General features: G+C 35.0%; 1 protein-coding gene across 1 annotated transcript; it reads right to left on the bottom strand.

The window, feature by feature from the left end:
- Positions 1 to 531: 531 nt before the first annotated feature.
- Positions 532 to 25705, bottom strand: GPR180 (G protein-coupled receptor 180). The gene is made up of 9 exons (XM_012647336.1): positions 25236 to 25705; positions 22615 to 22773; positions 15894 to 16094; positions 9494 to 9674; positions 9302 to 9351; positions 6488 to 6645; positions 3868 to 4059; positions 1930 to 2007; positions 532 to 959 (listed from the first exon to the last, which is right to left on the bottom strand). The coding sequence occupies exons 1-9, from the start codon at positions 25378 to 25380 to the stop codon at positions 801 to 803; spliced, it is 1323 nt and encodes a 440-aa protein (XP_012502790.1). The 5' UTR covers positions 25381 to 25705; the 3' UTR covers positions 532 to 800.
- Between the last annotated feature and the right edge of the window lie 96 nt (positions 25706 to 25801).

Below are 25801 nucleotides of genomic sequence, written 5' to 3'. Positions count from 1 at the left end.
AAATTTTAGTACCATATCACATAGTACCTTTTCCTTCTTTCTTTTCAAACACATAAACCTGCTTGTCCCTTCACCTAAGTGCTCAGATTTTAAAATCCTTTGTCCTTACAATCCATGAAATGTATCTAAGTTTTATTTTTCATAAACTATTTGTCAAAAGCCCTTTGCTAATCAAGCTAAAACCTGAACTAGGGCCAAAAATGATAGAAAAAAACATAGAATAATCCACCCACAAATAAACAAAAGCATATTCATTTAAACTGTGAACATATTTTATATTCATTTCCTGAAGTAATTTCAGTTTCAATTCCTTTACTCTAATATGAAATGCATTTTCCTTAAAGCATAAAAAAGATGCAGTTTTTAAAATCAGTATATTACACTGATTTCATAACTGGACTAGTTTAATATGTATAAGTAAGTAATCATTTAACTGATTACTTTTTATAAGACTATCAAACCTGAGTTAGCTATTGATAGAAGATGAGGCATTATAAGTGGTGAATATTTTACCAAAATATCATATAATTCTTTTTCACATTTATTTCCATATAGAAATTGCTTCATTACCTTATAACAACACTTTTTCTTGAAAGTTTATTGTTTAAGTATATTCGAAACATTTCACTTATTACCTTTTTTCAGTTCTGGTACTGCTTAAATGCAGTTATATAAATAATATGCTCTGCTTTCGCTATTTAATTTTTCATACTAAATGTATGAAAAAAAAAGTCACTGTATTTGGATCCTTATTGCACTCTTTTAACCAATTCACTTTTCCTCTCAATAAAAATCAAGTATCAGAAATGAGGGCGACTTTTGTGTCCAGATGATATGGTCAGTGGTAGTGTCACTGAGGAAAGTGAAGAAACTTCCCAGTATAGACTGTGGGACAGAAAGAGTCTGTAGAGAATAATCATGGAAACAGATTGGCAAAGGATAACACCTATTGTAACAACCTGAAAAGAAAAGAAAGGGAATGCTTTTACTGCATGCGGAACAGAGAAACTATATTCAATTTATCACGACCTATAAATGCTTTTTATATAAATAGTGCTCCTATCTTTCATCTTTACCATGGGTACATTTTATTAAAAAAATTTTCAATAGGAACTATAATTGTTCAAGGATAAAATTCCTTTAACAGTTTATAGATGCCAAAGTAAGACACAAAGGAAAAAATTGCTAAACCATTCTCTCTTATGGGTGTGCACACTACAGACAGGAGTTTCAGTAAGTTATAAGAAAAATCAAGTTCCTGGCTAATTTAGTAATAGGAATAAAGCATACTCCTATCTGAATTTTAAAGGGTACTTTAAACGCCCTTTCAAAAAATCCGCATTTCTCTATTTTTGTAGACTACCTTTCTATCTATTTACCCTTTGTAGATACCGCGCAGCCTCAATAAACATTTGTGCGTTCGAGCACATACTGCATTGCTTGTAAAGGGCTCCTGGCAGGACTCCACTTGGAAATGATGGAGCTATTCACCTAAGAAGGTAGGTGTCAACAGAATCAAAATGCGGCATACTTGAGTGTGGCACGCCAGTCTGTAGTCTGTTAAAGCAACTGGATTGATTTTTATAAATCTATCCTGATTTTTATTATTATGTAGCAAAAATTTTTAATCATTTTTTCTTAACAAAGATTTTATAAATTCTCTAATTTAATTTATAAAACAGTATTCTAAAATAAGCTAACATTGGAACAAAAGCTATTTCCATCATTTTGCATATAAACTAAATATTTAAAAATTCTTTTATATTTTAAATTTCTAATTTATATACTTATTGGTTTAACATTTTGTTTCAAAGTTTTAAAGAACTCAAGGAACTTCTGAATAAATAGGCCCCTTCTATTTTAATATTTTTCCAATAAAGACTACATTTTCATTTAAAAAAAACTGTTTTGAGCATGTATATTACTTACCTTATCTCTTTGGTAGTCACTAAAAATGATAGAAATGCATACAAGACCTGGATGGCATAAAAACCACAAGATACAGCCCTGAAACAAATAAATAAGTCAAATAAGTACAGCTGGGTCTACTTTCAAAATATACCAGACAAAAAACGCTACTAGCATATTTACGTCCTGATTAACCTTAACTGGCCTGTAGAGTAAAGCTTGCAATAAAATGTAGAAATAAATTTACTGTTGCTGTGACATTAATATTTTGTTTCTAGCCAAATTAGTATTTTTTTGGAGTATTTATGATCTTATATTTATAAATCTGTTATATATATACATTTTGATATACTAGAAATACATTAATATAAGTAACAAATTAATAAGTGACAAAGCAAGGTACAAATGTGTAATATTTCTGTAAAAAGAAAAAAATAAGAATGTACATTCATATTTTCATGTAGATACACAAAGAAATTCTGTAAGAATACATAAGACATTAATAGTGGTTACCTATTTGAAGGGTAGGATAGAGGAGGGGGAACTGGGAAGGTAGGAAAGGAAACTGTGTTATACTTTTCAAATATCTTTTTCTATTTTTCTTTGAACCACAGCAATGTATTCTCTTTTCCAAAATTAAATTTGAAGTAAAAAAATAAGTTAATAAATAAGAGCTGTTAAGATGCCTGGTATTAACACATTGAAGATATAAGAGAAAAAAACAAAATGTAGAACAATATGTTTAGTATGTTACTATTTATAAAAAAATGGAGGGAAACATATACAGAAATATATTAAAAATGTATTCTTCTCTAGAAGGATAAATTAGGAACTAATAGCAGCGATTATATGAGGAGCTGCTGATAACTGAGTAGATGGGAGGGAGTTAAACACTTTTTGTTACTCTTTAAATACTTCTGGATGTTTGACCCTATTCAGAAAGTTATATTAAAACATAACTTTTTTAAGTTCAAGAAAAAGTTTGGTACTGCTTAAACATGAAACGAAAGAGGAAAACTTGGTGTCTCAAATACAAACACACCTCAAATACATACTAACTTATCAAACAATAAGCACTCCTGTTCCTGTGAAAAATTCAAAATCGCAATGGCATTTTTTGTCTGTTTGGTGCTCAGAAGGCTGACGTTGGTTCCTAGGGCCACAGCAGCAGCTTTGCAATGCTCGATGCTAGGAACAGGAAGGAACTGGGCCCTCCTTCCACAATTGCTTCGGAAGGTCATCGATTCTGTGGACTAGTGTGGGCTGACTGAACGATGTGTACAATGCTGGTTTGAGTTGCTAAGATGAAGGGATATGGATTTTCTCAATCTGACAGGAAAACAGAACCTTCTAGGGAGGGAGGTTTCTGTAATGTTACTGCTCCACCTACTCTTCTGATCTTTTCTTTTACTAAATGGGTATAGAAAAAATCAAACTTGCTTTGAGATCTCACTAGCGTAGACATAAAAAGGCAAAATAATGTGAACATGATCTCATGTGGAAGGAGTAAAGTTGGCTGAAACAGATGTGCTCAGCCTGCTGGCTGCATTTCCTTAATGCTGAAGGATAGCTCCTCACAGTTTGTTATAAAACATTGCATAACTCTGAGAATAACAGTTCATAGCCAATTAATAAACGCTGAGAAATGCAAACCATATTCTAATGTATTAAAAAAATTTTTAAAAATTGTGATGCTACAGAAAAATGTAAAATCCCTATTGATAAGGAATTACAAACCAAGCAAAACTGACCTGCCAAAGAGTACATGGAAAATGGGTATAATACCTACATCACGTAAGTTGTGAAGGTTAAATGAGCTGAAGCACATAAAGTCCTTACAGTAGTGCCTGGCACATAATGAAAGTTTAAAATGTTAGCACCTGGTTATTTCTTAATTTCCCAAAGAAATGAGAACAATGCTGCTAATCGGAAGAAGGCGCTTTCTTTCCAAACCCGTACTTTGGCAAATGTAATGTAGAACTCCCTCTTGAGTGTACTCCTCTCCACTGTGATGATCTGATAGAGTCCACAGCCTAATGACAACGCGAGGCAAATTCTTAAAATGATGAGAAGGATCCCTGCTAAGTTGTGGTGTGAATGGTAGCTATGATGACTGGTATCTTCAAACTGTTCCCAAAGTAACAAAATACTCTGCAAAAAATAATATTACATTTAGAGGAAAAAAATATCATACCTACTTACGATTAAAGTACTTTTTTAAAACTCTTATAAATATCCCCTTAAATATTATATAACATTTCTAAGTGGTTCTAAGATTTATCGGAGTACAGAAGTTGTCAATTAATAAAGTACAGGCACAGTCTTTTCAGTGCTCTAATACCCTAAGGCTAGACAAAAGGTATTTTTATCAAGTATTAAGATCATACTCAAAGATTAAAAAAAAGTTCTATTGCTATTAATATCATGATTCAAATAAGATATCTCTAAGGATGAAATTAAATGGAAAAGGTTAAGAGAACAAACATAAACTTTCTTCTAAATCCATCTCCTTCAACGCCATCATAAGAAATCAAACAGTTCTGCATTCAAGCCCACTATCTCAGGGTAACTTTCAAATATTTCGGTGTCTTGTGTAATCCCAAAATTAACAAGTCACAATTGTTAATTTCAGACTTCACTCTTTGTCATGGTAACCTCCCTGGGTAAAGGAGAACATATTTTTAATGTTCACAATAAGCACTCAGGGCACTGTTATTCATTCTTATTTGCTTGCTGACCTTTTCTCCCACGTTGTTAATATTTAGTAGTAAAAACTCAACAAGTTCCTCTTTAAGCTATTCTGTTTATTGTTTTTCAGTAGAAATCAGTGTCCATGCTCTTTCTGTCTTTACTGAACATCAATCATTTAAATTATTGTTTTTACCATCACACACGTCTGTAGCTCTCTGCACCTCCCTCATTTGTCAACTCAACCCTCAGAATTGAGTCTACAGTGACTTTCAAGGACTTTTAGAAGAGATCAAAACTCAATATTAAATCCAATTCTTAGGTTTTATGAGGTTTACCAGCAACCTCTTTCTTTCCTCATTCTCACATTTTATGCCCTAATTTTATTCCTACTACCACTCTAGGTAGGTAAACTCCTTTGTCATCCTGACATATGAAATTTTCTTCATGGGCTCAATAGTTGCCCTATACAGAAAATGTCATTCCTCCTTTCCACCAAATTATACCCATCTGATTCCCTAACCTACATTTCTTAACTTTTGCAACATAGAAGATAGAACTCTCATATCCCATGATTCACATTTTTACATATTGAAACCCCCCCATTTTCAAATACATATGCTAACATGTGATCTGTGTAAAATACGTATCTATTTATATAGTCTTTGGTTGCCTGTATCATCGGCCTTATCTGGGCTGTTGTTGCAGATCAAGGCTACGTCTAATGTGATCCTCATAAATGCTCACTTAACTCTAGTGCAGTGTCAAAATCTCAATTCTCAATTTGTATTGGTCTATGACAATGAATTAAAATTATACTGAAATGATAATCAAAACTGAATTTTTAAAAAGAGCTATTAACTGAAAAATGAGAATTTAACCTGATATTAACACTAGTCTCTATTAGTCCTGGATCAAAAACAGTAAGTTGGTGGAATCCTAACCTTCTTGTTAAGGTTCACTTTCAATTCAATTCCTTCTCATCAGCCCCTTTCCTGGCACTACTACCTCCTTTTTAAGTATCACCCCCTGTGATACGGTCTCTTTCCCAATAAATCAGGTAAACTCAATACTTAGTACTCAATACTTAGTACCTACAGTACTAAGTATATATTAGGGATATAAAGACTAAAGCACTGGCCCCACCCTTCATTAACAAATTTTCAATTTATTTCATGCATTAAAACTTACATTATAATATCCTTTACAGAGCCCAGGTAAGTATTTTATTTCCACTTATAGCTAATGCTGGTCACAATCTCAGTATGAATTTTTATGTTTATACCTTTCTTTCTTCTTAATTTTTAAAAATCCATTGCACATAGGCATATGGATATCCAAGAATAATGTCAATACTACCACTATAGAAGAAAAGAAAAAAAGACTCAGAGGACCTTTAGAAAAGACCAGATTTGTTTTTGTAAAGCAGATTTGTTTTTCAAAATAAGATCTCATTCTTTTTTGGTCTATATTTTGCCTTTTAATTAATCTCAGATAATTACTTGAATTCTTTTAAGTATAAAGTAGCCAATCTTAAAGATTCTTGACAATGGATAAATCTCAAATTCACTGAATCACTCATTCAATGTTGAATACTTACCATGAGCTGGAAAATATGAAAGAAAGCTACAGTAGGAAAAGAGAATCTAACCTAACATTAAACACACTGTGCTTAAATAAGCTAATAGGAAGCTCATATTCAGGTAAGTTACAGTTAAATTTTACAGTCTACACATACTAGCACCCAGAAGATTAAGAGATTATCTCTCACTGTTTACTTCAGAATGATACAAATTCCTCATGGGTCTCAGGTTTCAATTTTGAAATGAGGTGTGTTCAAATGTGCATTTCTGAATATTGCTAAGCAGAAACACTGAGTGTTAACACTCACCTGTGTCATGACAATAAATACTGCAATGCCAGTGGATGCAGGGGTAGAATCCCATTGGAGAGGTCTGCTTTGAGACTTCTTCATTCTGACTATTGTCCAACCCATGCATAGACTCAATAGTAGGTACAACATCTGAATTTGGGAAGCAATGTCAAAAACTAATGGGAGAGGAAAACCAAAGTCAATCAAGTTTTCACCATATAAACAGTGTAGTAGTTTTTGCATTGAGATGACAACATCATTTGTTTTAACCACAAGAAGGTCAGCATTTTCAAAATGATGCTGAGGAAATTCAATAAGAGATATCTAAGAATAATAATTCTAAAGAATTAAAATTTTGCCATAAAATTTGTAAATATTTATAAAAAATAGTTAAAACAATGGCAATACCCCTATTTTAAAATACAAATATGCCCGTATCATATCTCTATTAAGTCCAACCTTAAATCTCTGTTTCCCATTTTTCTTAGCTTTTCTAACTATATAATCCTGTTCTCTAGAACTCATTGTATATTAAAAGAAACAAATTTTAAATATAATTTCCGCAATGTAAAGAATACCAGTACCTTCATTTCTGTTTGTGTATGTGTGTGTGATGGCTGAACTACAATGTGAAGATTTTCTAAAACTATTGATAAGAAACAACACAATAAAATGCATAACCACTGTAACATCCAATTATGTTGGCTTTAGTTTCAGAGTCCTGAAGACAAATGAAAAGCTCCATGTGTTAGTGTGATGTGCCACCAGGTGGCCAGCACTGACACTGCACAGAATGACTGCTATTTTAAAAGGGATGTAACAAAACCACCTGTATCCAGGTCAGCACTTCAAGAAAACAAAAATCTACAAATGCTTCAAGTTCCATGCATACTTATTTTATAAGCTTGTATTTATTGATTTAATAAAAAGATTATCACTTTTTCATCAGAATGTATTTTGATGTGAATTTTGGAATAAATTTGTGATCCTAAGGTAACAAAATAAAACTTTCTTCAAATTTCCATCTATAATTTTGATGTTTATAATTTTTACTTCTTTTATATAAGGATATTCTTGCAGAAACAGATAAAACTATCTATAGAATATAATATTTATATTTAAAAGTTTCAAGCCAAACACCTATTAATGATATACCTTTTCAGATATATTTTGACAGATTTCCCTCTGCTCTGCCATCAAAATTAAAACTGGTCACTCTACATTTATGCGTTTATATCGGTGATAGCGAATTCTGATAATGAACTGTTACCACATTTAAATGATGTAAAATGTCATGGCCTTTCAGATCAAGCACACTTTTCTTTCATCATCAATTTTAAATGACTATGATGCCATTTAATTTTATTAAACATTTTACAAATATATATTTAGTTACTTACACAAATCAGCCAAGGGAATATTCCTACATAAGTTGCTAAGTAGCAAAAACAAATACCTGAGGGAAAAACCCCTAATTTTATGGAGAATTTCTTTATGTACTAAGTAATGCACAGATCCATACTGTAACTGGATATGTAGAACACGTTCATTTGTTATCAAAAAATAACTAACTGTAGATAAAATATACTGATCACACAAAAACCCCATTCTGTCTTGAAGTTTAATCATTTAACTAACCTAATCTTTTGTCAGAAATACCAAAAAATAGCAGTATCAATTTTTTGCAGTTTTTTTAAAAGAGGGTTTTTTAGCTTTCAATACTGTATTATATATAGCAGACACTCACAAAAATTCAACAGTCCTTGATTTTAGCACCATCTTTGCCACTGATCAGCTCTGTTTTGCCTCTTTCCACCTCAATTTCCTCTTCTAAAATGCATATGCTAAAGTATTCCTAAGGTTCTGTCCAGCTTTAAAATTCTGTGACTCTATTAAATCTGAAAGTCATCTAAGAGAGAAGAGAGGGACAAGCCAGAGCTCTGGCTAACACTCAAAAAGGAGAAGCTCATCTTGTTCATGTCCAAGAAGTGAATAGTATACATCCTTTTCCTAAGGAATATATAAGGTTCTTGAAGTTTTAGAATCTTAAAACAAGCAGCAAGGTCAGGACGAGTGGGTCCTGAGATGATTATCAGAGATACCCATACAATATCCTATTAAAGGCTGATGAGACTAGAAGAGAAATACAGAAATATAAGAAAAGTAAATCCTAGAATGGGTTCATATTCAGAATCTGCTTTTTAGAGCAAGTCTTAGTTTTCCAGGATTAAGAATGGCATATGACTTGATGTCCCTCTGAAATTCTCTTTACAATGTCACAATCACAGGACCTTTTAAATACTTTTTCCTATCATGCTTAATTGAAAATTACTTCATATGAGTTCCACCTGTAAATAAATGAACATAGATGTGAGGTCAGCTCAATTATAAGTGTACTTATAGGTGTACCCTATGGCTTTGGGTCAGAACCAGAGAAAAGTCAGTGTAAGAGAAAATGGAAATACAATAGTGAAAACACTTCAGCTTTGGGGTCAGAAAACTTGGGTCTGAGTCTAGGCTCTATCACTTAATGGCTGACTGACATTTGGAAATGTGCTGTATGTTACCAAGCCCAGATTCTTTATCTGCAAAATAGGGATACATATATCTATTTTTTACTGAGGATAAAATGAGAGAATGTATACAAATATGCTCTAAAAACAATGAAGAATTGCACACATTACCTATTATTAAGAAACTAAACAGTACATGGGAACTAAATCTGTATGTAACCCTGTTTTCAATAGACCTGAATTAATTTACAAAAACAGAACCAAACAAGAAGCAGATAGCGAGTTTACATTTATAAAAGAAAATCAGAAAGATACTCACATTCTGCCAAACTTCCCATAAACGGTACCCCTATTCCGTCTTTGGAGTAACTGAGGAATTGAAGAGGAAAGTATTAGTGTAAATTACAAATGCAAAAAAAAGTGTTCATAATCAAAGCAAGCATAATTTTGGTGGACTAATTAGGATTAATTAGATGTAATGATGAACACAGTTTTAGCGGTTTTGAGTTACCTGGAGAAATGAATGTAATTAGCTAAAGCTGAACCAGCTTGTAACAGCAATGCAGTTGTCAGAACCTTTAAAATCATGTGCATGGGTCCTCCTTTCTTAATAGCCTGCCACAATGACTGAGCATAAATGCAAGCAATCACAAAGTACACTAGGACTAGGAGGAAAAAGAACTCATGTAACCCTGTGAAGAGAAGAAAGGGAGTTTGCTTCAGTAAAACAAAGCCAGTTATAGTGTTGGGTTGCTTTCAAATCTTCCTGTCAATATAATCCTAGAACTTGTTTTTCAATTGGAGACACAGTATTTACTTTCATAAGAGGGAAAAAAAAGGGAAATTGGTAAAACTTAAACAATTTTCTACTTTGGGACAAAATTTTAAACTATAAGAAGGCAGTTTAAACCAAACGAATTAAAGTCAATCTGTAAGAAAGCATAGTGGTCGGGGAAGCCCAAAGACTCACTATAAAATCACAGTTTTATTTGAAAACAGTAAATGAAAACGATGATTTTAGTATTCAGTTAGATATACTCTTTACCCTCAAAGTGAATTTCTTTTGTAAGAAGTTTAGGAACAGATTTATTCAGTCAATAATAAATATACCTTGACAATGCTTCTCCAAGTGTACTCTCTGGCCCACTGGCATCACTAGAGAACTTGCTATAAATGCAAATTCTTAGGCCCCACTCAGTTTCCGATCTATCAAATCAGAAACTCCGTGAGTGCAGCCCAGCAGGCTGTGTTTTAGTAAGTCCTAGGGGTGATTCTGATATAGTTAACATGTGGGAACACAGCTCTGGAATGTCCCATTACCTTGAATTTCCATTGGAATAAAGCTTCAAAATACCTGTCATGTCCCGAGCCCCCATCTGAGGTAAACTTTCTGAAGCTCTTGCTATTTAATAAAAAGGAAATCTATGCTATGGAGTCCACTCCAGAGTCTACTGAAACTATAACATCTAACCAAATGGCTACCAATCCAAGTGGCCAACAACATAAGTTTGTTACTCAAAGATAAGTTAGACTCATCATATTCTCTCTTGGAATTCAAACTACAAAACATGGAAAGGAAGTAGGCCATAGAAATTGAATTTAAAAGGTGTTAATGTTCGAATAGGCCAGAGGAGTCAAACTAAGCCATGAGAAAATCAAAGTTCTGAGTAAGCAAAGGCAGCTGGTTGGCAGAGAACAAAGTAAGAATGGGCAGATTTCATATTAAAGATGGTGCCAGTTATTATAGCAGCTCTACTAGTAGCTTTTCAATACAGTCTTCATGTAACCTCATGATGAACTCCACTTTTACTCCATTAAATCGGAATCTTCTGAGTCTTCATTTTCTAGAAATGTCAGAAAGTGTTTATAATAAAGCAGCAGGGTCGCTTTGAGTTTAATGGCTTATATTTACTTGGTTATATCTCAAGATAGTCCCTAAGGCTTTTATGTTCTATCTAACACTGGAGTGCCATGACTGTGGTATAAATAAAGCTGCCTCCGTTGAGTCTGTGAATGAACAGTGTAAACTGCAATCACTTCCACTCCAGTTGAACACTGAACCTGCTCCAGTTTCCCACCTGGGTAAACTCCAGTTAACAGTCAGAGAAGGGAATATTTCTATTATGTGGAAAATAATTCTGGAGAAGCAATCCAGAGACACAAATCATAGGAAAAACAGTCAATAAATAGTTCAATCATGTTTTTGACATGCTTAGGAGGAAAAAAAAAGTAGCAAAAAGTATTTCAGCCACTGGGTGTCTCTCCTGCTCTACGATTATAAATGTTGATAGCTCACTTTTCTAGTGCAGGTGAAAAAGCACGTTTAGACTTTAGGAAGGGAAGATCAAATAATGGAAGGAGCATATTTTCTTTTTAAACTCCTTACATACAAAAGTATTTCAGCTTTAGAAATAATGGCATAATAATCCTGGGTTTATTATAGTACTGGAACAAGACAGAAAATATTAACAACTGTGGGTCAGTAAAATTCTTTGTTTTGAATCTTAGTTGTTATCTTTCCTTCTTAGTATTAAGGAATTAAACATGGCATTCTATTTAAAGTATTATTTATTTATAATACTTTATAGAATATCCATTACAGGATAAAGTGTCAGACTTCATTACATTATAAATCCACCATGAAAAGAAAATCCTCAGACTATTTACTGAGGAATCAGAATAATGTAGGAGGAAGCAACTTTTGAAAACAAGACATATATTACCGGCAAAAAAAAAAAATGTTTTAGGATTATTCAAGGTTAAATGTATCTTCCAAAGAAAGCTAACATTATAACCAATAAAAAATTATTTCATTGAAGTAATATATTAAATGAACTGAACTAAGACATTTGTCCCACACTTTGTTCACTGAATTTTAGATAAATGATTTTTACCTTGAACATAACTTTAAAGATAAAATGCTGGTTCTGCACTCAGTGTTCTTTTAAATAAATCATCTCTAAAAGTCTCCCTGTTTTTTCTCTTCAACTACCAATTTTACATTTGTTCTGCCATCAGTATTCACAAGAAAACAATCTGTGTTTGTTCACTTGGAAATTAAAATCTAATTTTAAAATACGTGGAAACTAAGTATTAAATTTTACCTAAAACATAATATATAAAGAAGAAAAATACTCTTAATGAGCACGCAACAGGTGGTGAACACTTATGCTATAAGGAAATGTGCAGATTTTAAGGCAAGCTTAAAGGAAGAAGCATTGGCAAAATTAAGCAGAAAGAAAACTTAGAGGACAAACTCCATAAATTCAGCCCCAGCAAAATGGTGGGAGATGGGAGAGGAGAAGAGGGTAAGGGGAAAGAGTCTTTGGTCACGGGGCAGCACCTGGACCAGACATTCCTGCCTATCCATGATCCTTGTCTCAGAGCCCCAATGATTTCCCACCCTCACGTGTGTCAACATATATCCTGCTTAGTCCAAATTAATCAGAAATTCTAATTCCCTTGCCAGTGAAGAGGTAAACCTAGCTCTTTTGACAGATTTCTTTCATCTGTCATATCTTCTTTCTTTCATCTTAATTTATATTTCTCTTATGATACTGTGTAGCAAAGGCATGTGACCCAGATCTGGCAAATGAAATGAGATAGGGAGCTTTTAGGAACGAGTCCCTTCCTCTTAAGAAGAGATACTGAATTCTGACATTATTGAGAGGTGATGTCCAGAACTGCTGCAGCTATAACTTTGAACTTGAAGGATAAAGCTGATAGTCAGAGGATAGCAGGGTAGGGAAATTCTAAATAAACCACCTTGGGGAAGCCTGGAAACTTCTTGTTGTATGAGATAATTCATTTCATCATTGTCTATACCACTTGCATTAGGGTTTTCTGTTATTTTAAGCCAAAAACATTCCAACATGTTATGAGGGCTAAATGGAAGATCCAACCCATATCTTTTGGGACAGAGAGGAAAAAAGGGACAAAAGAATTAACTTATCTGCCGGAATCTTAAAAACAGTGAGACGGCAAATGTGGCAGAGCCTGTAATATTATTCCAGTGAATACCGGTCTAGATGTCTTTACATAATAATGCTCTCAGGACTCTTGGTACTTCTTTTGGTCTCTAACAAGAGCACAAATATAGTTAACAAGGCTTCTAATCCTTTTAAGAAGCAGTTTTATTTTATTGCCCCATAAAGCATTATATTCCTATTTAGTATTTTGTCAAATGGCCTCAACTTGCTTTAGTTTGTTTTTTTAATCTAGACCAACTCTGTAAAATAGAGGACTAACTAAAGTCTGGTAGATATAAAATACATAAGTGGTTTGAAAGAAAACAAATTATAAAATTTAACCAGAATAACATGCAACATTAATTGCGGCTATTTGCAGCAGGTTATTCTAATGCAAACCTCTCAGATACATGGTAACCGTCAAGTCTCAGTAAAAAGCATAGCAAATCAATTTTCCCTATTTGGAGCAGAAAATTAGACAAACTAGCAGAAGTTTCTAAAATAAACTAATTGAAGATTATTCCCTGGAAACAAATTCCATACCTGAGGCCACAGAATAGGAAGAATCCCTCTTAAGGTTCTATTTTAAAACGAACACATTACCAAAACAATGTAGAATACGGACTTTTAGACCAGTGGTTCCACACATTAGCATCAACTTCAGAGCTTTGATTAGCTACCAATGCCTGGCTTCCACTCCAAACCAAATCTGAGTCTCTGGGTGTGAACACCTGGCTTTTTTTAAAACCTCTCCACACGCATACGTAATCATGGGTTGAGAGCCACTGATTTATATTTCAGTGTAGAATTACAAAGGTGTTTGGGTATTTTAATCAATGAAATGATGTGATCTTTAGGAATTAAGGCAGCCACATAACAATGCTTGATACTTTGGGGTACTTCTGGTACTTTTTAATAATTTAATCCCCACAGATTAGCCTTGCACAGAATCTCATGCTTAATGAAACTACATAAAATTAACATGATGTTTTGCCCCTTGTTTAAATATTGTCAGTGATATGACCAATGTGATGTTCCCCATTTTTGTATAAAAAAGACAGCTTTTAGACAGAAGAGTAAGCATCAAATCAAAATCAGTCACAAAATCTGGAAAAGGTAGGTCACAAGGAGTCAGGACTAAAAACCGAATCAGAATGGTTACCACGAATCCTAAAGAGAAGCTAGCCACAACGCAGGATGTTGAGGAAAACACTAGAAGATATGGGCAAGGTTTAAGACAAGGCAGGGTATGACTGGCACTCAGTGGCCCAAGTAATGCACAGGGCACAAATGCGATCATTTATGGCCTGGGGTCAAAGTTCACATGCCAAACAGGGGATGAGGAAGGAGACAGGAATGGGAGACTGGGTAAGGAGGCAAGAAAAAGCTGATCATGATCCAGAAGAGTCTTATGGAGCCACACAATAAAGCAACCTCTTGAGCCAAAGGACTGTGGCCTGGCAGGCAGGAGGGAAAAGGGCTAGTAGGTCTGGACTCCACTAGAGGTAGCAGAGTTTGCAGCAGAGCTGCAAAGCAGCAGAGCATTACCTCCTGGTGAGCCCTGACTAGTCCTAAAAATAAGTGTTATATGAAATAATGAGGTCTTACGGTTAAAAAGGACCTTAAAAGGAATTTAGTACAACCATAAATCCAGTGCTGTCAGTAGACCTGGGTTCCATCAATTTCTTTTCAAAATACAGCAAAATATCAACATCTTTTATAAAGATTAAGGAAATGGCAGGACTAAATTAACTTCCAACAATGATCTTCACTGGCCCAAGGTATCATTAGTGAAATTTAACTAATTTACATTCATCTGCATTGAAAAACAACTTGAATAGCTTATACTATGTCATTTCCTTCACAGAAAGAACTTTTAAAATTACTACTTTACAAATATTTAGTATCCCATTCTGTCACTATGTATAGTTTTTCAAACCAAAGGATATGAAAAAAAGTTCATCCCTTAATACATTGTTATTTGTGACCTACTGTCTATAACACATTCTCCTTGAGTTACTTTTCTAGCTGTGACAAGTTTAAACTTTGAACTAAACAATGGGTTCAGTCTAATGTGGCCTCACTCCTGCCTCACCTCCACCTACCCCTCTTCATGGCCAATGAAATGTAATGGAATTGAATTTTTCTCTAAGTAGATTGGCTTTTTCAAATGGGCAATGAATTCATGAAGAGGTAAACCCTTAACCCTTTTCTTTGACAGATGGCCCGCAAATCCTTACTCTGACATGTTAATTTACAAATCTATTATATTTTATAGAATGTTTATCATGATCATAAGAAGTCATTCATTTCTGTTGGGGTTAGGAATCTCACTTCAGTAGGGTAGAACATAGTCTCCTAAAATTTTGATGGAATATTTTATGGGAGTAAATCTGATTCCAGAAAGCATTATAGACTCTGATTATTCCTAAATGGTTGTTCAGCATCAATGAAGGCAATCCCTAAATCTATTCAAACAATCTAATGAAGAGTCAGCCACACAAAGGAGTTCAGTTTCTAATCCCACTTAATTGTTCAGTTATCAATTTATATTGCTCAATGTATTACCACTTTTGTTTATAAAAATAATGCTAAATTATCATAAAAACAACAAAAAATTTAGAATGTATAGAAGAAATTAAAATCCACACAACTCTACCACCCAGAATATGGAAACAACCTGTTTTATTTTTTGCACTTCTGTTTTTCATTCTCTACATTTTTTAATACACTTGAAATCATGCAATATAAAATGTAGTGTTCTGCTTATTTTTGTTTTTTTAACTTTTAACAGCTATCAAAATGCTATAAGAAGATTCACTTAACTATTTTCCTACCTTTGGACACATAGGTTTTTAATTTTTAATATTCTAAGAGTACATGAAGATTTTTGAGCATAAATCTTTTCCTGTATTTAAAATATATTTAAATAGATACTCTTACCAGATTCTCCAGCACCAAAATGATTAAATGGATTCCCTTCAGCATCTGGGTTTAGTAATACCATTTCAAATGGGATATCTTCTGCCTGAGATTTCTCCTTGTCATCTCTGCATGTATACTTGTCTGCGTAAAACACATGCCACGTTTGTGGAGAAGGGATCTGGGACACTGTCAGATTATGTTCAGTCTGGTTCATGGCCACTTTAAAGAGAAACAAATAGTACCTTTCATAGAAAAACTCTCAAATGTGTTCATTGTTTTAGTCATATAATCGATTTCAGGTTATAACACCCTTTTGCTTAATTTTTACTGCCTCAGAAATCCAAGCCCTGGTGTAGTACTGGAATAAGGGTTATAAATTGTAAAATAGATAGAAATGATGCATTTTAACCAAAGAAATTACTATAAAAGTACTACTATGAAACACCGCAAATGAGTAGAATAGTTTCACTAACACTTTGAATTTTACACTTTGAATTTTAATTTTAAATATTTTCAAAGTTTCCAAGTGCATTAATGACATTCAAAAAAAATTACTGTGGTGAAATATACACAATGCTAATATACACAAATTTATCGTTTTAACCATTTTTAAGTGTACAGTCTACCGTATTAAGCACATTCACAATGTAACAATCACAGCAACATTTTTGAAAATTATTTGAGTTAAATTTAAAATGTAGCATTCAACTGAAAACATCATCATATCTAAAAACTATGGCTGACAAATACTTTCAAAAGATTTTCCAAAATCTTTTTCTGACTGGTTATTCTTAAAAAAGGTACTAAAAGCAGAAAAATAGAAATTACAGGAATATATAAGTTACTATACTAGATCAGGTCCATAGAAGGTAGTATGATATAGTATGTGGGGTAGTGGGGGAGACTCGCGAATGTTGGTATCACACAGATCTGTGTCTGAATCCTGGCTTCAACACTTATCTGCTATGTGACTTGGGCAAGTTATATAACCAATGACTCTCACTTTCTTTATCAGTAAATGAAGATACTGCCTACAGCAAAGAGTTGATGCAAGGACTAAGTTATCTGAGTCACCTAGGATGGTATGTGTCATAGAGTAGAAGCTAAATAAATGTTAATTCTCCTTTTCTTTTCTTTAAAACAAGGTGGTTATAATAATGAGTGGTTCTCAACCCAGGGTAATCTGTTCCCCTCCAGGGCATTTGAAAATGTGTGGGGGCAGTTTTGTTGTCACAATAGCTGTTTAGATACTTGGAAGGGGGCTGTGCTAAATCTCATGCAATACCAGATAAAGTCACACAACAAGGAACTGTTCCTCCTAAAATGCCAATAAACACCTCCTCTTGAGAAACACAAAATGATGTCTAAGATCCCTTCCAGATCTAAAAGTATGATCCTGGCCTACGAGGCACTGACTAATGCTATCATGAAGCTGTAGGAGAGAAGTGTCTCAAATTCCAGGTATAATGAAAAGACCAATAGAGTTAGAAGAGCAAGTCTTGTTCTCGGGACTCAGAAAATAAATTACAACCTCTCTAAATCTGTTTCTTCAATAGCAAAATAGAGATATCTGCCCCGTCTAGCTTAGAGTTCTTGTGAGGAGCCAATGAGACAGTACGTGAAAATCCTAAAATATCCTATACAAAGTATTTTTAAAATATAAGATTATGATGGGCTCAATTCCCAACTCTAGATTCCCCCCCAATATGGCAATATTTAAGGATAAATTAGTCTTCATCTTTTTCTTAACTGTAGAAAAAAATTATAATAAATAAAAGACATTTCTTGAGGTAACTGAGAATTTGTGTATGGAATAGATTTTAGAGGACATTATGAAATTATTCATTTTCTTAGGTGTAATTATGATATTGTAGTTATGCAGATGAATGTCTTTACTCTTAGAAGATGTATGCTTAAGTATGGAGGGGTGAACTGTTCAAGACATCTGCTTATTTTCATATGGTTCAATTAAAAACAAAATTCATCCACATACAAACAAAAAGCAAATGTAAGAAAATATTAACAATTATTGAATCTAAACAGAGGATATACAGATGCTAGTTGGACTATACTTTCAACCTTTTTGTATGTTTGAAAATTTTCCTAATAGAAAGTTGGGAAAATGTTATTTACAGGTTGTCTTTATAAATAAGATACAGATGTATCTACTCAGGATTCAAATTTTGAGAAGTTGGACTGCTCAACTGGGAATTTCACTCAGTAGTAGTTAAATTGAACAAGAGGATTCGGTTAACAATACCACAGCATTGCTTTTTTGGCTATTGTAAATTAGCTGACAGTTATACTAATTTTTTACTGTAAAGTTTCTGGAAAAATGTAGCAAAGACTCTAGTTTTTGTTAGATATTTGAAGATCATTAATAAGAATTTAACATATGATCAATAAATAGTTCAGAAATAAGGCTGTTTAAATATGCAGCTTTCAATTACATAATCTGGACCTCATTATGTAAAGGCTCTGCTGTGTTGCCATTTTACCACTTGCAATGTTTCTCTTAGATAAAACAATATAAAAATTAACCATTATATTTTCACCAATACACTTTTGATGTTTCATTTTAAATTATGTGGATTTACAGCAAACAGAGAGAAAAGTATGCTTCATAAAATGATATCGGCCTTTAGTTTTTGTCTTGCTGTCTTTTTCAGCAAGCCTGGAAAGCAAGCCTCTTGACAAAACTGCGTGTTCATTGTTTTTGAGACAAAAGACTACAGCACAGCATGCACATTCTATACTGGTGTAATTAGTACCTCAAATATCAACAAAACTTGAATTGCAGAGAATGGTGTTGAATAGCTAATTGCCCAATCATATTATAAAAGGAAATGATGTTAACCAAAACACACAATAATAAAATACTAACACCTTTAAACAATTTATAAAATATACCAAATATACAAAAGGAATTATATGCATAAGATGTAAAAAGACAATTCTGAAATGTTTTATATCCAATGTTATGTTTAGCTCCTGTAATGTGATAGCAAATTACTCTGAATCTCCCTGTTAAATTTTTTTAGATAGAAACATAAACTCATCATTTTCAGTGCTTTTAAATGTCTTGTTTGCTTGCTTTAAAAACCTACAAAGTAGTTTTTAGTATTTTTTTTAAATATGTCTTATGATATTAGAGAACAAAGGAAGAGTGAAAAATCACTTCTCAAACATTAATTTGGGAAAGTCAACATTTGACACCACGAGATTTTTCAAATCTGCTAGTCTTTTCATAGTGCATAGTAGCAGTGGGGTTTTACATAGAAGCTGGGAAAAGTTAATGAGTTCATTACCAAATAGGAGAAACACTGTTCATCCTTAAAAGTCTCATTAATAGCCAGGAAATGTACTTCCTACAAGGAATTATTTTTAAATAAGTGGTACTATTATACTGTCATGAATTTTAGGACATGCTTTTTGTTTCAATGCACTTAAACTCCTGAATAACAACATACTATAAAAATGACAACTAATATATAAAAGTTAAAGATAAATTTTCTTAAGATTTGGATTTTGTTATTGGGAAAAAAATTGGTGAAATATATAGAAAATACATAGAAATCACTACTTTATTTATTTCAGGTCTCAAAATCTAATAAAACAAGCTTCATTCCTCTAAAATTCCTGTTCCCTGATATCTTCCATTTCATAATTTCAAAGGATATCCCTGCACTAGATAGACTACAGAAGATGAAGGGAAAACAGAAAAACAACAACAGCAAGAGTTTTCATTAAGTTATAGTCCTATATATAAGTAAGTCCATCCTAAAGAGTTATAATTAGAATCACAGCATTTTAGGATTGCCAGGAACTTTAGAGAAACCTAGTCCAACTTTCCCGTACAGGTAAGTAAAGTGAGGCTCAAAAATAACAAGATCTTGTTACAAATAGCAGTGACTCTGCTTTGTGGCCTTCCCATTGCACTATACTGTATAGAAGTTCTCCCAATGTACAGAAGTTCTGGGAATGCAAGAATACAACTGACACAAAAATGATGTTTTCACAAGTGTATACAGTATATGATATAATATCGACCATGTGAAACAAGAAAACAAACTGATATTCTTATAGCTCAAAGCTTTAAACTGACTGATAACTTTTCACTGGAGACAGAAAAAGTCTTCAAGGTGCCAAACACAAAAAGCAAACAACCTACCAACCAAAAGCCCTCAAGCACTAAGCTCTATGACTATTCATTCTACAGATACTTAGTAAATACTTAACTAAGTACTAGAGTATAATAAATTCTCATTCTCATAGTACCATGTAATTAGCACTCAACAATTGCAATTTCACATATATTCACTTTGATCTGATTCATTTCTGTCATCCCTACTTGCTTTAAGGACTGACAGAGTGCCAGCATTTTGTCACTGATACATCATCAGTGCCTCGCATAGTACATGAAACAAGGGAAGTGCTCAGGGAATGAATGAGTGAATGAACAGACCAGAGCCCTACTGTTCTCACTGATAGATTTTACAACAAATAAATAAAATGTAAAGTGGTAACTACGATAAGTGCTATGCAGGAATGCAAGAGGCTATAAAAACTAAGGTGTTAAATTAGTGGAGGGAGGAGCCAAAAAGGGGAAGCCAAAGAGGAAAAGCCTGTGCCAAGGCCCTGAGTAGCACTGAAAAGAAATTTAGCACTACAGATAAAATGATGGGGAGGGAGACTGCTGTGAGATGAAGCTGGAGGACAAGCAGCAGCCAGTCCATGACGGCTTTGCTGATCAGGTTAAGGAGGCCTAAGAGAGCAATGCGCACCATCCAAGGGATGGGCACACTTGAAACTCGGACTTGGCGGGGAGTGGGGAGGCAAGGGCAACATACATAACCTAAACATCTGCACCCCCATAATATGCTGAAATAAAAAATAAAAAATAAAAAAATAAAAAAAAAAAAAGGAGGCCTGTGTTTGTCCTAAGAGCAGTGGGAAATCACTCAAGTATTTTAAGGATATGGTGAGGAAGTGAATGTAACAGGACCAAATCTGCTGTTTATTTGAAAGATCTGGTTACAGAAGTGGGACCAGAATGGCTGGCTGTAGAGTGGCCAGGTAGGAGACTACTGAAATAGCAGTCAAGAGATTAAGGCAGCTTGGAATAACATGGTGGCAGTAGAAAGGAAGAAAAGTAGATGAATTCAAGAGATATTTAGAAGTAAAATCCCAAGACTAACTAACAGATTGGAAAGGGATTAGAAAGGTTAAAGAGGAGAGTGTTGGAAGACTCCTTGGTTTCTTGCTTGTTTACTGGATGGATGGTGGTGCTAGTTCGTGAAACATGAAACACTGGAAAAGGACCAGGCTTGCTTGGATGGAGAAGACAGTGAGTTCGGTTTCAACATTATAAGAACTGGGAACTGAAGGATGTGAGTTTTTATGTAAGTATGTGTGTAACACTTAGATAAGCAAATTGGTACAGAAAGGACAAGATAACTAATAATGAGCATTTGCACAAATTTCCCAGATAAGTTCTGAAATTCAGGGTTGAAGTAAATAACTTTATGTAACTGTCTCTTTGACATCTGAATCCAGTCATTCAGAACCTCTTCAGCATACTGTCAATGTCCTCTCACATATATGGATAAAAGATCTCCACAATGAGTAGCAAGGATTAGGCACCACTACTTTTACCTCTGTTCTGGCTAGCTGCCTTATGAGGGAAGCAGGCAGCTGCTAAGATCAAGACTGGATGTTTAGAAATGGGAGTTTTTTACCAGACGAGGCTAAAAGAAGAGCCTACCATGTTCTATGTATGGATGAGTCTCTGAATAATAAGGGAAAAAAGGGAAGAGGGATAATTCCTATTTTTTTCTCATGGATGCTTCAAATTCCTAAAGTCTCCTACAACCAATTAATTTCCAAGGGATAAAATGGGTAGAATGGCACATGTTCTTCACTGCTATATTACAAAAGATTTGCGCTTACTCTGGATGGCCAACACCCTAATGCATGGGGATAATGTTGATGAGAATGAATGAGATGATGGATTTAAGCCACCAGACTAGGATAAAAAAAGTAGAGACTCTCTAGAGGTGAACCCGGAGGTTTACAAATGACGTGGCACTGGTACATCCCAAAGTGACATATTTTGTCACGTGACTAAGTTTCATGTTCCAACGACATACTGTAAAACAGCTTCACTTTGAGCTAAATTATACAATTAACTGAGATAATACATTTTAGTGATTAGCTCAGTATTGGCAGATAACAAGCATTCAACCCATGTTATCATTCACTCCATGCCCACTAGGTTAAAACATATCCAAATGTTGGCATGGATTATACAAACTGTAAAGAGTCTGAATGGGCTAGGCATGGTGGCTCATACCTGTAATCCTAGCACTCTGGGAGGCCAAGGTGGGAGAATCGCTTGAGGTCAGGAGTTCGCGACCTGCTTGACCTGCCTAAGCAAAAGCGAGATTCCCGTCTCTACTTAAAAAAAAAAAAAGAGTCTGAATGAAGGAAAGGACTCCTTTATAAATTATCTGGATATTCTGCCAAAAATGTGAATGATAAAGGGGTCAAAAGGCATTTTATCTTTTAAACAAGGAAATAGTTTCCTTAAAATTCAGCTTAAAATGTACTAGACAAAGTGTCATTACAATGTGATGTATGCTGCCTTGAAAGGTCTTGGTATGTATATACTATACATTACCTCAACAATAAGGAGGAAAAAAACCACATCTAATGATCAGAGAAAAAAGGATATACTCACTTGTCAACTGAGCTTTGGATAATTTTTCACTACAGCTATAAGCTTGACTGCTCTCTTGCAGTTTTAGCCATTCCTGGGCTTGGAATAGGTAGAGTTTAGCTTCTTTTCCAACAGCTGCTGCTATGTTGTTGATTCTGACACACAGAAGAGCATGGTCACCTTGACAGTAAAACACAAATTATCAACTAGTTTGGTCTTGTATGAAACTGAGGTGATAGTACAATTCAACACCTATACATATCAAAATGGAAATTTAAAAAGCACAATTTTTCTTAAATCTCACTTAACTAGGTAAGTCACATAAGAATAAACATAACATTCAGATGCAAGTTGAAGAGATTATTCAAATTAACATGTGGTGTTTCCTTATAATTCAGATGATAACTGATAACATTTCACTGAATAAATAGAATCTAAGTTATTTTGGACATTCACTATAATAAAACTGTCTCATTTTACAACCACTCCATGTCTTTTATAATTGTTCATAATCTACAGAAATTTCCTGCCAAAGTTTGTTTTGTTTTTTAATATAACATAGCTGTTAATATTAAATTATACTTTTGATATAAAAAATAAGCATAGCAATAGCAAGAAAGTTTAAATAAATGTGTTCTGGTGTAGACATTTTACACCTGAAAATTTGACATCTGTGACTTTTACAAAAGAACTTTCAGAACAAATTATGTTGTAAGATTCATATAGAACAAGCCTGGCTACACACACCAACTGCATTTAAGGCCCAGAAGAGAAATGGCAAAGCAGCTGCCTCCAGGGAAAGGGATTCTGAGTGGGGAGAGGTGAAGCAGGAGACTGTTTTTCATTTCTCATTTTAAGATCTTCTATTCTCCTGGATTTTGTTTTTTACTTTATTACTATAATTTTCACTTTGCTTAAACATTTCAAATAAATTTAAAGGTATAACACACATCAAAGAATGTCTAGGTTTCTTACATAAATTGATGATATTATAAATTATCAAGTCTTAAGGGTGACTCTAAAACCTTATTAATCCCTTAAATTGCATTCTGAGCTAGGGGTCATTATTTCAGTGTAGTTTTGGTATTATTACTTTACAGAAGTGGAATTCACTAAAAATTGATAAGTAAGTATATATGTAAACACATGTATGTAGGAGTATGTGTGTGTGGGTGTTTATATATACGTCACAGAAAGAGAGAAAATGAATATACTTAAAGCACCCTATCCCCAATTTGTCTTGAGAAATCTGGCCTTAGTAGATGTTTCTCCTCGATGTTTACCAGGTAATCATGAACTATCAGAGTTGTCTAAGTCTCCTTGCTGGTCATGAGTATATAACAGCTTCCACACATCCCAGATCTTCCAGCACTGTCCAGATTATGCCATTTACTGTAGTGACATTACTATCATTGTCTATACTCAAAGTATGGTTATAGGCAATTAAGAAACTGAAAATTTGACCAAAAAATAATAATAAAAGTGTTTCTTCTTCATTCACACAAGGGATGTTCCACATTAGATTTTGAAAAACTGGGTTATACTCTTTTCTCAGCTATCTTAAAAACTTCAGATTAAAAAAAAAAAAATCAGGTTCCCCTTCCTTTATACTATCAATTCTGTAATTTCCCAAAACTTTAAACTCCTTTTCCATCCCCAAATAGCTTCTAGTTTATATCATCTTCTCTTAAGAATCCTTTCTAGGCCAATATTCTGTTCTTCACAGTCACATCTTCCAATACTAAAGACTGCATAAAGCAAAGATCCTAAACCCATCAAGGCAAATCATTATTGGAAATCTAGCACTAATCAAATAAAGAGTACCAAGAGGATGCACCAAGAAAAACATTTAAATTTTGACAGTATAAATAAATGAGACCAAATTAGAATAGACTGCAAATTCACTTAAGAAATAATTATTGATTTTTGAGGAAGAACAAAAGGAAGACCAAATGTAGCTCTGCTTTCAGAAGCTTCCAGGTCGCTACTTGCATGCATTTCCATCAACTTCATTCTAGGCCTCATGGTCTAGTAAAGTACTGTACTAGTGGCCAAGTAACCGAATTGTCAGTAATGACAACTATATTATCGGGTGTTTTACTTGGTTTCCAAAACCCCTCTGCTACAAGTACGTTTTTATCAAATTGATCTTAAAAACAAAAAGAAACAGGAAATCTAAGTTCCTGAGCTTAAATTCACACGAAACTACAGTACCTCGGTGTACGTAATCTGGCCGAGACAGAAGGGAGCAAACGAGCTTTGGGGGAAGGATCTTGAAAGATGCAGCAGACCAGTTATTTGTATATTTGCATGGAGAGGGTGGGGGCTGTGGAAATGGGCTTTCAGGCGCAGAATACAATCACTAATCGCGAGAGGCTGCTGCCAAGGGTCTGGGAAGCAGCAACAGTGAGGTGGCAATAAACGCACCCCACGATTCCGGGCAGACGCTGGGGGGAGAAGGCTGCGGCAACGCTGAAAGTCCCAGTGAGGCCGGTGAAGTCGCTGACCTTGCCCAACGTGGCGGGGCGGGGCCGGGCGCCGCCGGCTCCAGGCCTTCCCTGGGAGGCGGGGAGGAGCGGCCCGGGGCCGGCCGGCAGGATGGGCCCGCGCGCCTCCATCCCTCTCCCCGCCCCCAGACCTACCGTGGAACTCGAAGTGGCCGATGCTCTGGCCCTGAGAGTCTCGGGCCGCGGCGCTGCTGAAGCTGCCCCTCAGGGTCTTAGCCTGGCCGCCCTGCGGCCACCAGCAGCACGTGAGGGCCACCGCTAGGAGCCGCAGCCCCCCCATCGCCGCCTCACCCTCCGGGCGGACACCCGGGTTCCTATCTGCCTGCACTGCCGGCCCCACGTCGGCAGCTGGGGGGCGGGGTCGGCACAGCGGACCCACCTCTAGGAGACTGAAAACCAATCAAGCGGGCTCCTCCGCCACGAGCCAAGGATATTCACCAATGAGAAGCCGAAGTGGGCGGGACGGTAGATCAGAGCGCCCCATCATTCCCCTGTCTTTCGGCTAGTTCCCGCCCTTTTTTATTCTTTTAATGAGGAATCAGGGGGATGTTGCTTCAGTTTACGGAAAAATTATCGCGCTCCTTGTCTCTGCGCGTCATGCCACTACGCATGCGCGGACACGCAGGCACTGGTCCGTGGGGCCTTTGAGAGACTCTGGGTTCGTTAAAAACTAAGAAACATACGATGGGACCATTTCTGGT

The sequence above is a fragment of the Propithecus coquereli genome, unplaced genomic scaffold (assembly GCF_000956105.1).
Source record: "Propithecus coquereli isolate 6110/MARCELLA unplaced genomic scaffold, Pcoq_1.0 Scaffold262, whole genome shotgun sequence".
Classification (NCBI taxonomy): Eukaryota; Metazoa; Chordata; class Mammalia; order Primates; family Indriidae; genus Propithecus; species Propithecus coquereli.
The sequence above is the reverse complement of the archived record's forward strand: the minus strand, read 5'-3'. Positions and strand labels throughout refer to the sequence as shown.

Bases quoted from the DNA above. Each gene is read 5' to 3' on its own strand.
- GPR180 (XM_012647336.1), bottom strand. From the start codon at position 25,380: ATGGGGGGGCTGCGGCTCCTAGCGGTGGCCCTCACGTGCTGCTGGTGG. The intron at 6,646-9,301 runs GTGAGTATCTTT...CTCTCCCATTAG, and splicing joins TATGGGAAGTTTGGCAGAAT to TTTTTGACATTGCTTCCCAA. The intron at 960-1,929 runs GTAAGTAATATA...TTTTCTTTTCAG, and splicing joins GTGACTACCAAAGAGATAAG to GTTGTTACAATAGGTGTTAT.